Consider the following 12,451-nt stretch of genomic DNA (forward strand, 5'->3'; position numbering starts at 1 on the left):
ACAGAGGAATGACGTTAGGTCAACTGACAAAATTGGACTATAGATGGTAAGTTAGATAAAAGTATTGTGTTAATATAAAATTATAAGTTTATTAATTAAACTGTGGTTAAGTGAGAATATGTCTATTCTTAGGAAATTCAGACTGAAATATTTAAGGGTAAAGGGCTATGATATATGTAACTTACATCAAATAATTCAGAAAAAAATTGTGTGTGTGTCTGTGAGAGAGAGAGAGAGAGAGACAGACAGAGAGAAAGAGAGAAAGAGAGAGAGAGACATGCCCAATCTTGCCCAGGAGAGTAAAAGAGCATGTGCAAACAGAGAAAATGTGTTAAATGTGTTAATAATAGGTTGATCTGAGTAAGGGTATTTGGGTGTTCTTTGTATTATTCTATGTTTGTAACTTTTTGTACATTTGAAACATTATTTTCAAATAAAAATTTAAAAACAAAAACAAAAACCCTTGCCCTGCCTAAATAGTTAGTTATCACTGTCGGTTATCCCTGGAAAAAATTTTAAACAATGAGCATATATTAATTTTGAAATTAAAAAATTAAAGAGAGAAGAGTAATTACTATGTACAGCTCATAATCCCTTTATACATTAGAGCTAAAACAATGGATGATATACACTGTTTTCTATCAGCTTGCTACCAGAAACACAGAAAGATACACAAAGAACTTCAAGTTGCAACTTGACCTGATCTCTTTGAAATTTTTTGAATTCAGTTAATTCCCAAGAGTATTTTTCAATTTGGCTTTAATTTGTTTGGAATTCTTTTTTAAGAGTGTAAGACATAAAAAGAATATAGATATATATCAGATGCTGAGAATGCTGGGAACTTTTAACCCCTCCAACAGTCGTTTCCATCACACCACTTTGTGGCATTTCAACTGGTTCGTGGCTATCTTGTCCTTAATTCCTCTCAAATCTCTCTAACAAATGAATTTGTTTCAGTTTGGCAATAGGGTTAGTTTCTGCCTTGGAGGAGAAAGAATTCAAATAGTTCTTGCTTTATTTTCCATAGTAGGTTAAATTTGCCAGAACTCCAGTTTAAAAAGTTTATTAAAGCAGTAAAATCTTTTTCTTAAACAAAATTCTTGGGTAAACAGCAGAATTTTATCAAAAAACCTTTTCTCATTTAACTCTTTTCTCATTTAACTCATGACTTTTCATTTAACTTGGCAGAATAAATCATGCTGATAGATTTCTTAATATTGAACTCCTTTTTACAAAAATCGTATATGAACTCTCAGCATATAAAGCAAATAAAAGTGGAGCTACTTTGGCTGAGCGGGGTGGGGGCTCCCAGAGTCCCTCCTGCTCACAGCCCTGCAGCAGACCCTGAAAGAGTATAAAACCACTGTGCTGGAGAAGAGAGCTATGAAGGACCCCGTTATTCTGGTCTCCCAGGCACCATGACAAAACCAAGGAATCAACAGTCCATTCTCTTTGCTTTTCTGACAAACGTTATTTTTGAGATATAATCAAAACCAAGCAAAGGATCAGGAATAGGAACAATTACCTGTTTTTCCTCTGGAGGAAGTTTACTCCATTCATTGCCTAGCATCCTTGTAATTTCTGGAAATGGAACTTCTGGTCTTTTTGCTCGAAGCTGTTCACGACGCTCGTTCATGAACCGAACATATCCTGTAAGGGGGGATTTGGGTGCATTGCTATCTCGAAGAGGTTTCTTCCTCTTTCTTCCTTTGGACCAACCTCCTCGTTTACTTCTTTGCTACAAAACAAGACAAAATAAAAAACCCCAAACCAAATTACAACAACAAAAATTTCCCCAAAATAACACAACAGTCAACACCAACAAACAAAACAGGATTAAGAATTGCATTTTCCTACCATTAAGGCCCTGGATATTCAAAGCTCTCCAAATCTGTTATAGGTACAAATGGCTGCAATGTAGTTTTCAAGAAGGGATGGCTTACCTGCAGACCTTTTTATGTACTACTCTACACACTGTTACACTAAGAGGCTATTGTAGTGCTAATCCCAACAGGTAAGAATAAGGGTACCATGATCCCATAAGCTCTGGCCTTCATATGCACTTAACAAACCCTGACTCCCGACAGAGGACTATCCTAAATGAGAAATGCAGCATATACACAGCACTGTGCCAGGGAAACAGATATTGCTACAGTAGATCAGAACAAGATGCTGTCACATGCACTGGGGAAAAGAAGAGACAAGTTGTAGCACTAGGATTAAAATCATTCATGAAGGATGTTTCTCACTGATATCATTCAAAGACCAGTTTATTTCCCACAGCAGAAGAGCACTATAGATTTTAGAATTAATATCTAAGACTTAGAAAAATTTCAGCAACTATAATATATCTAAAATGAATACTAGTTCTTTGGCTTGCTGACTTATTTCTTAAGATGTTTATTTTATAAAGGCAGAGATCTTTACATGTTATTAGTTAAATCAAAAGATGAAATCATCCCCAAAAAAGTTTGACTAAAGGACTGAAGTACCACTGTTTTACCACAGCCGTTTTCTGTCCTTTTAAACAAGATGAGAGGTACTTTTGCTTCATAATTTTAAAACTACACATAGCCAATAAGTTAATAAAGTTTTATGTATACAAGCATTTTTATTTCAGAGAAGAGAAAGATAAACAAAATGGGACAAAAATATTTAAATATTAATTACCAAAGTGCACTCCTCCAAATATATATAAAATGGTACAATAATTCAGCACTGCGAAAATGGTATATTTGCTATTAGTTTTTTTTGTTTGTTTTTGTTTTGTAAACCTAGTACCATGTAACATTAGAGCTACTAAGGATTTAAGTTGTTTAAGAAGCTTTAGGCATTCATCATAATCTTTAAGAATGCCAACATAAAAAGAATCAGCTCTTTCAAAATAAGAGTAAGACAAAAATTAATGGCGGGGACTTCCTAGGTGGCACAGTGATTAAGAATCTGCCTGCCAATGCAGGGCACACGGGTTCGATCCCTGCTCTGCGAAGATTCCACATGCCATGGAGCCACTAAGCCTGTGAGCCACAACTATTGAGCCCATGTGCCGCAACTACTGAAGCCCACATGCCTGGAGCCTGTACTCCACAACAAGAGAAGCCACTACAATGAGGAGCCCGTGCACCACAATGAAGAGTAGCCCCCACTCTCAGCAACTAGAGAAAGCCCGTGTGCAGCAACGAAGACCCAACACAGCCAATAAATAAATTAAATTAATAAATAAATTTATATATATATAAAAAATCAATGGCGGTACTCTTTTATGGCTTAAAAAAAAAAAAGAGTACCTTAAAACATGGACAATGTAATCAGTCATTCGTGCGGAGCACTGGAAGTCCAACAAGGGCATGACTACCCAGGGCCATACAGAACCTCTGTGGGAATTAGAAAAAGATGCCCGCTATGGGAGAGTGAATGACTTGGTAAGTCGTGCAAACCCTTCGGGCACATATGACTGCGTGCTGCAGGGTTTGGTGAGCAGTGTGTGGTCTTGAGTAAGGGCATGTGAACTCCTTATTAATTACTTATTTAATTAAATCATTCAACTCATTCAGTAAGCATCTGTTGAGCATCTAATCTGATGCAGGTATAAATCTTCTAGGCAGGGGAAAAAGAAGAGTCTACTTGTCCCTATATCATTAAAACCATTAATATGGTTCTATGTAAAAAAGAACTATAGGGGCTTCCTAGGTGGCGCAGTGGTTAAGAATCCGCCTGCCAATGCAGGGGACACGGGTTCGATCCCTGCTCTGGGAAGATCCCACATGCCACGGAGCAACTAAGCCCGTGTGCCACAATAAAAAAAAAAAAAAAAAAAAAAAAGAACTATAAAACAGAAGATTCTGCAGAATATACGCAGGCCAGAGGATGAACACCTCGATCAACTCCCTTGCTGACTGCTTCTTCAGAAGCCTCAGAGACCAGTAACAGGAGGAGATGCTTCAGCTTACCTCATCTTCGTGCCTCTGTTCATTGCCTTCTGCTGTATTTGAAGACTCATTCTGAAGCAACTGACCTTGAGAGAGATCCTCCACAAATTCTGGATTATTGGTGGATGATGTGGCTCCACTATTATATGGAACCTCTGGGTGGGTTAACCTGAAGAATGACAGGCAGAGTGGAAAAGTTCAGAATCGACAGTATCAAAACTTCCCCTTACCAAGATTCAAGACAAATTTCACTGCCAGCAAAACCACATGCCGGCTCTTAAGTTAATTCCCCTACCTCATTCTGTGTAAATGTAAACAATGTCTCCAGAGCAATTATAGAGCATTTTAAAAAAGGTTTCAGTGCTTGATTGGACCGGGTCAGTTCCAGACTTCAGGTCCATGAAGAAGTCTCCTACTAAAAACAACTATAATCTTTCCCCCACAAATTATCTCTCTCCTCAATGTAGACTTCACATTTTAGTTCTAAGCATGCAACTGACTTTTACATGCTACTTTCATGTATCTGCTTTTCATGTAATAAAAGGAAAATACTATTAATGGAAAAGAATAGGAATGGGAGTTGTAGAGGTAGTTTGCCCCTCATCACAAAAGACAGAGTTCTTTAAGGGCATATGAGATATCTCTTACGGTACATCCCATAGGCTACTCCTTCTTGGATTATAGTGTTTATTGACAATGAGATTATCTAAGAACAACATTATCAAGTTCAGTAAGTTAGGTATAAATGTTAATATATCAGAGATATACATTTTCTGTTCCTACCATGCAGTTCCAGGTGAGTTAGCAAAACAAATCTCATCCTTCCGAAAAGTGGACACAAGAAGGTACAGATGATGGTTGGATCTTAGACTGAGTTACACCCTATCACATTTAGATAAAGGAATGGAAATAAAGGTAACACCATATGCTAGGGAGTTTGGGGTTTGGGGCAGGTAGTGGGGAAGGTGGAGGAAGAGACTAATATTCAGTCATTATTCTGGAAGAATGTATACTCCATAGGGTTATAGAAAATACAATGCAATATAAGTACTGAAACAGAGGTCTGTTAAAATGTGCCATAAAGGTATGGTAGAGGAGATGAGGAATTTTATATGTACGGAAAGAATGTTAAGAAAGATTTTACAGAGGAGGTCTTAAAAGATAAGTTGGCACTGATCAGGTAAACAACAGGCAGAAAGAACAGGGTATAAAAGGAGAAAGGGAAACTTTTCAGGAGGATACTGCAATAGCCTAAATGAGAGACAAGGGCAAGCAGGAGAATAGGGGAGAGAAAGCTAAGAGAGACTTGAGGTAGAATGACAGATTGAATATAAATAGTGAGGGAAAAAGAAGAGTCAAAGATAATTCTGAGGTTTCCAGATTGGGTGATAATGTACTATTAACCAAGGTAGCTGGTGTCTGTGTGTAAGAAAGAGGAGACAATGCTAGGTTTGAAACACTCGTGGCATAATTAAGTGGAGCTGTCCCATGGACAACTGGAAACATGCCCTGAGAGAACAGAAGTGGAGAAAAGGCAGGAGGCATTCTGGGAGGCATCAGCTCACGGAAATGATGGAAAGTGCTAGATATTCCCCAGAAAAACAGTGAGAAGAAAAGTCAGGATAGAATTCTGCTGGAACAATATTTAGAAGCAAGTGTTAAGACAAGCTCGGGGAGATTTAGGAGGGCGTTAAGAAATCTAGGAGAGAACACTGTTACAGAGGCCAAGGCAGGAAGCCTTTTGAGAAGGGGTTATTACACAAGCAAAAAGTTGCAGACATCACATAAGATAGGCTAAAAAGTATCTGCTAAATTTGAAGATCTGAAGGGCTTCAACTGTACTCCCTGTACTTCAAGGGAGTATAGTTTTAGTGGAGTATGGGAATAAAAACCACATTACAGGGCTTCCTAGGTGGCTCAGTGGGTAAGAATCCGCCTGCCAATGCAGGGGACACAGGTTTGATCCCTGCTGCAGGAAGATCCCACATGCTGCGGAGCAACTAAGCCCCTGTGCCACAACTATTGAGCCTGCATTTTAGAGCCTGTGAGCCACAACTATTGAGCCCATGTGCTGCAGCTACTGAAGCCCACATGCCTAGAGCCCATGCTCCACAACAAGAGAAGCCACGGCAATGAGGAGCCCGTGCACCACAACGAAGAGCAGCCCCCACTTACTGCAACTAAAAGAAAGCCCACGCACAGCAAAAAAGACCCAACACAGCCAATAAAATAAACTTATTAAAAAAAAAAAACACTGGCAAATGTATTAAAATACTAAAAAAACCCCCCAAAAACCAAAAAAAAAAACCACATTACAGTGGACTGAGAAATGAATGAAAGCAGATGCAGACTGTCCTGGGAAGGAAAGAAATTTTATTTTTCTGACCCTTTCTAGAAAAAAGTAAAGGATTTTAACTAGGAGCTTCCTCCATTTTTGAGGTCCTTTGTAAAAGGGTAGATAAGAGAAGTTATTAACTCAATGCTAATCATGTTCTCTGTAAAGACTGGCCATCAGAGATCCAGTCTGCTCTTGGCACCTTTCTTTTCCAAATATTTCAATCATTTTGGATGTCTCACCATGTCTTTTTCGAAACTTTCACTGTCATTCTTCATTTCAACTGTGCCATCAATTTGTAAGTTATTAACTCTTACACATTCTTATTTCAGTAAAATATGAAAAGTAGGTTTGGGAAAGAGTACCAATCCTGTGAATCCCCTGACTGAAACGGATAGGAATCAGAGGGAGTGGTCAAAAGCACTGAATGCCTTAGAGATGACAAAGTGAGTAAAGACTGGGAAAAAAAAAAAAAAGGCTCTTCTGTTCCAATGAATGAATTGTCCACACTCTTAGCTCAAGCCAACAACCCTTCCATTTTGCCCTGGATCACACACCCTCTAGCCTACTCAAAAACAGGTTTTCAGCCATTCTGCCCTCTCTGGCATCACCAATTCTTTCCTCTCTAGTAGATCAGCCTAATCAGTAAACAAATGTGGCATTATCACTCTTATCTGGAAACAAAACGAAACACACTTTCTTGATTCCACTTCATTTTTCTTCTTTCCCTTATGGAACTGTTTATATGTACTCCTCTTTCTTTTCCACTTTTTGGTTGCGGCATGTGGCATCTTAGTTCCCTGACCAGGGATCGAACCTGCACCCCCTGCAGTGGAAGTGCAGTATTAATCGCTGGACCACCAGGGAAGTCTCCTGGAACTGTTTATATAGCAGTCCCCCTGACCCGAGGGTGATATGTTCCAAGATTCCCCAGTGGATGAGCGGATAGTTTTCTGTTCGTGTCTTCCACCCACAAATTTAATGCCTTTTCTATCCTAACTAAGCACTTATCATGCACTGCGGCCACAACTCTTGCAGCTTGATAGCAAAAACTAACACAAATTTCTTTTTCCTTCTTCACAATTTCACAGATAGAAGATTCATTCTTATCATATATCTCAGCAACCTCAGCATATTATTATTATTTTTTTTTCTTTTCTTATTAAGTCAAGAACTTCCACCTTTTCCCTTAAAGGAAGCACATTACGGCTTCTCTTTGGCATGTCTTAATTGCCAGCAACACTACTCTTGTGCTTTGGGGCCATAATTAAGTAAAATAAGAGTTACCTGAACACAAGCACTGAGATACTGTGGCAGTCAATCTGATAACAGAGGCAGCTACCAAGTGACTAATAGGTGGGATACGCTGGACGAAGTGATGATTCATGTCCCAGGCAAGACATAATGGGACGGTCCGAGATCTTATCATACTATTCAGAATAGAGGGCATTTTAAAACTTACAAATTGTTTATTTCTGAAATTTTCCATTTAATATTTTCCAACCGTGGCTGACCATGGCAGGTAACAGAAGCTGTGGAAAGTGAAACCACGGATAAGGGGGTACTTACTGACTTCAACTGTTTACAATGGAAAGAACTATTTATAGTTATTCACTTCAATTTGTTTCCCTTCATTCTTTCTTAAACCCAACCCAAAGGAGATAAATGTTTATAACTCTTGTCAAGGTTAACCAGCAACCTCCATGCTACATCCAATGTCATTTCTCAGACCTCATCTTACCTGATTTTCCAGAAGTGATTCACACAGTTCATCTCTTCCTCTCCCTTGAAATACATTTTTTACCCGGTTTCCAGGACCCTGAATTCCTCTGGTTTTTCTGATACCTTTTTAGGTACCCCCTTGAGTCTTTGCTGACTCTTCCTCTTCTCCCTGACTTGTAAATGCTGGAGTATCCCCGAGTTCAAGTGTCAGTTCTCTTCTCTTTTCTACCTACACAGTGCTCATTCATTTGATGATCTCAACCAGTCTCAGTGCCTTAAATATCAGCTATAATATGTTGATCTACTCCCAAGGTTCTCTTTTTAGTCTAGATAGCCCCTAACTTTAGAGCCTTGTATCAAGCTGCCTATTTGACATCTCTATTTGGATATCTAATGAGCATCTCAATTTTAAAATCTCTAAAACGCAGCTCCTAAAATTCCTTCCACCACTTGCTCAGTTTTCCCCATCTAATTTAATGGCAATTCCATCCCTTCAGTTGCGTAAGCCAAAATTTTGGAGCTGTCTTTGACTGCTTTTTTCCCCCTTCTCACATCTCATTTGGTCTTTCAGGCAAATCCTGTTTGGCTTACCTTCAAAATATATCTAGAATTCTATACTTTTCACCACCCCCCATTCCTATTATCTTTGAAACCCACTCCAATGAGGTTTTTGTCCCTACTACTCTGCCAAAAATACTCTTGTCAAAGATACTAGTGAAGTTCTTCAAGTCATCACCTCTCACTTGAATTATTTTGGAATCCCAACTGGTCTCTTTGCTTCAGCCCCTGCTCCCTTCACTCTGCTCTCTATATAACAGCCACAGGGATACTATTTTAAAATGTCAGATCATATCACTCTGCTCATAATGCCCCCATGCTTTCCCACCTCACTCAGAGTAATAGTTAAAGTGCTTACTCTGACCCATAAGAACCTATATGATCTAGTCCCTTGCTACTCAAAGTACCAGCCTCACACCAGCAGCACTAGCACCAACTGGGAACTTATTAGCATGTAGAATCTCTGGCCCTAACTCAGACTTTCTGACTCAGCATTTGCAATTTAATAAGATGTCTAGGCAATTCATAAGTGCATTAAAGTTTGAGAAACTCTGATGGACCCTGGTATACTCTGCTCCAGTCACACCAGCGTCCTGGCTATTTCTAAAAGGTGGAAACACTCCTACCTCAAGGCTTTCCCACTTACTGCTCCCTCTGCCTAGAATAAGTGTGCCCCATAACTGCAGGCTAGCTACTTTACTTCCTTCAGGTTTTTATTCCAAGTCACTTGTAGAGCCTTTCTGGCCCATCTTATCTAAAATAGCACCCCAAGCCCTTCCTATCCCTCTTCCCTACTTTATTTTTTAATCCATAGTTCTTGTCAATGTAGTATGCATTTTACTTATTTCTCCTATTGCTGACTTCTCCAGTAGAATTGGAAGTTCTACAGGGGTTGGAATTTTTGTCTGTATTGGTTATTGCTTAATATCTAGTGCCTAGAATGGTGCCTGGCACATAGCAGATACTCAGAACATTTTTATTGTACAGATTGGATGCGGCAAGTAGGCAGCTTTTCGAAAAGTCTTGGAGAACAGTTTCATCTAAATAAAGTCAGAAGGCAGATATTAATGAGTTAAGAAAGAATGTCAGGGAAGAAAACAGAATTATAAAGTGTAGTCTATTTTTAAAAAGCTCTAAAGGATATTAAAATAATTCATCTTAAAAAAATTAATTCATCTTAGGGATTAGCTAGCACTTCCATCTATCAGTGAATACATTTCTTCTTTGGCAAATAACGTCTAAATAGAAAAGATAAAAATTCAAATGGAAGAGAGGTTTTCAGTGGAAGAGGGACTACTGTTATTAGCCCTTTTCTATATTCCTTTATATATGTCCAAAAACACCAAAGAAAGGAGTTGGGGTTGGGGTGGGGGGCGGTGAGGGGAACAGAAGTCAGCTAGAGTTCCTAGGCATCTTGAATGCTAACTAACCATAACTAAAAATCTGATCTTAGAAGAAGAAAAAAATCTGATGTTTGGGGGGAAAATTATTTTAATATCTGTGGCAATTCAGACAGAAAATGAATTTGATTTTCAAAGCAAACCCTGTGGCAGGTATTTCCTTAATGGTGACTATGTAATTCTCTTAACCAGGAGTCACCGATGTTTCCTAGATCCCATAATACTGCTGTTCCAGTTTACAGGAACCAGAGCACTGCAAATGACAGCTGAATGCAGGTATCAAAGCAGTTTACAATGGCTCTCATTCTCTTTGCAAAACATAACAAACGTATCTTCTATTTTTATGATATAAAACCGCCTCTTTAGTACCTCATAAGTTGTCAGAAGCTGTTCTGAAGCCTAGGCAGAGGCCCAGTGTCCCAAAGCAGCTGCTTACCCAGTTGTAGCCAGATCATTGCTCTCCTTGGAGCCATCTTCATCTGCAAAAAGGGGAGGCAGGGTAGAACTAGTCATCAGGGTTTCCATCTCTCTGAAAGGAAGAGAGAATAAAAAAAAATATTTAATGGCTTAATTATTTCCAGTTCAAGTTGCATTAATTTAAGAACCAGGCTTCCTTAACTTTATCATATCAGCAGCAGAATAGAAACTGACCTAAATATTTATTTTCTTGACTTGGACACAACAATTGAAAGTTTATGGTTAATGGGCTTTTAACTCTGGTATTACCAACTGACCAGACTAAAAACAGATTTTAACAACCAAGACACATTTTGGAAAATTCCTTTTTGTTCATTCAGAACATCTTCAAAAGCATTCTTCATTTCCTACAAAAATTGTTAAGCAGAGTAAGTCAGAAGCACTGCAACCCTGAGCAAGTTATTCAACCTCTTTGAGATACAATTTCACCATCTTAGACAAAATTGCCGACTTAACCCACAGGGTTATTGTGAAGGATTAAACTGAAAGTGCTTCATAAACAGAAAAAGGCTAAGATGGTAAGTGCTTTGAGTATTATTACATAAAGAAAGTTATTGTTATTACAGCATTACGAGTTCTCAGTCCCAGATGAATCATCCTTAGATTAAATGGTGACAATCTGAGCCCTCCAAAAGGAAATAATGCAAAGGAAGTGGAGGATGGAAGGCAAACTGATGTGGTTCAAAATTAAAGAAACCACACTTCCAGGTCAGAAATATGCTCCACCTCACCATGATGGCCATCATGGTGGAAATAACACGCACCTGCGCACAGGAAATAACTAAGCTTAATTGAAGAAAGCAAATAAATCACAAGAACTTGAGGTTATCAGACTGAAAGGATAAGAGGACAAAGTGACAGAGTAATTTCATTTAGCATATCGCTACAAAGAAAGATTTTTCCCTTTCAAGGCTTACCACCAAGGGCTTCACCCCACATAGCTAAAAGCAGAAGCCGTCCATTCACCATGAAAGTGATATTCAAACAGAACATTCAATAGTGACCCTAAACATCAGCCACTTAAGTGGAACTGCAAACCACTCAAGAAAAAAAGTGCCTCAATCAACTGGGAGAATTGAGAAGCAGATTATGAAAATTCACTCAGGAGCTCCCTCAGCAGTTATTTCAGGTGCTGCTGCTAAGGAGACCTAGTGAAATAGCAATTACAAGGAAAGCACAGCAGCCCAAGCAGAGCTAGGACTCATCCCACTGACGTGGAAACACGAAGAAAATGCAGATAACACTGACGCCATATTCTAAATGTTCAACATAATAATTTACTCACAAAATAGTAACAGTGATGATTTATTTCTTATTCCTACTTATTTTCTTGTTTTCATTTCTTTATTACTTAGCAGACCAAATTCTATAAATAGCTCAATGTGAAAAAATGCATCTCTTTATATTCACCACCCACTATAGTGGGTAGAGCATGGAAGGCAGAGAGGAACTTGCCACCCAACCACAGAGTAAGGAGTTTATTCCATGTGCAGGGATTCTTGCCAACCCTTTTCAATTCCTTCAAGAGAGGGGGGTTTATAAGGGGCTCTAACAAATACTGCAAAATTCCATTCTAGATGTTTTCTAGGATAATCTTGACACAAATGCACGTATGTTTTAATTCACATCATGCACAGACCAGATTAGAGCCTGGGCTTTAAGGGCTGCTAACATCACCTTACACCAGTATTCATTTTACCAAAAGAAAATTAATCAATTAGATGCCATAAAGCCTAATTATAAACCACAAGCAAACATTCAAATAGCCAGGTATATATTCACAAACCCTAAAAAGATTCATTTAACTGGCTTCTTTGTAAAAGTCTCCTTAGAAGTAAAGGACTTTTCAAGAGCCTCAAGATTCAGCATTTGAAGCTCTTGGCATCCCACCTACATCTGAAAAGAAGATATATTATCTAGTGGGTGACAAATAAAGTGTCTTTTCATTCACTATACCAACATGATCCTCTTAGAGTATTTCCCAGATATCTTTAGTCATTTTTGAAATATGGGGAGGCAGCTGGACAACA

At 38.7% G+C, this 12,451-nt stretch overlaps 1 protein-coding gene across 2 annotated transcripts in view; it reads right to left on the minus strand.

Annotated features, from left to right (window-relative positions):
• The window catches only part of HMG20A (high mobility group 20A), a 67,236-nt gene that overhangs the window by 16,743 nt on the left and 38,042 nt on the right, over positions 1-12,451 (minus strand). For both annotated transcript variants that reach the window (XR_009051485.1, XM_057723780.1), the window contains 3 exons: positions 10,381-10,473; positions 3,951-4,098; positions 1,526-1,738 (listed from right to left, as the gene is read on the minus strand). Coding sequence is in view for 1 of the 2 variants with exons in the window: in XM_057723780.1 (XP_057579763.1) it covers positions 1,526-1,738; positions 3,951-4,098; positions 10,381-10,469 (450 nt within the window). In the remaining variant the exon portion in view is untranslated. The remainder of the gene's footprint in view (positions 1-1,525; positions 1,739-3,950; positions 4,099-10,380; positions 10,474-12,451) is intronic.

Source organism: Hippopotamus amphibius, chromosome 2, assembly GCF_030028045.1.
Source record: "Hippopotamus amphibius kiboko isolate mHipAmp2 chromosome 2, mHipAmp2.hap2, whole genome shotgun sequence".
Taxonomy (NCBI): domain Eukaryota; kingdom Metazoa; phylum Chordata; class Mammalia; order Artiodactyla; family Hippopotamidae; genus Hippopotamus; species Hippopotamus amphibius.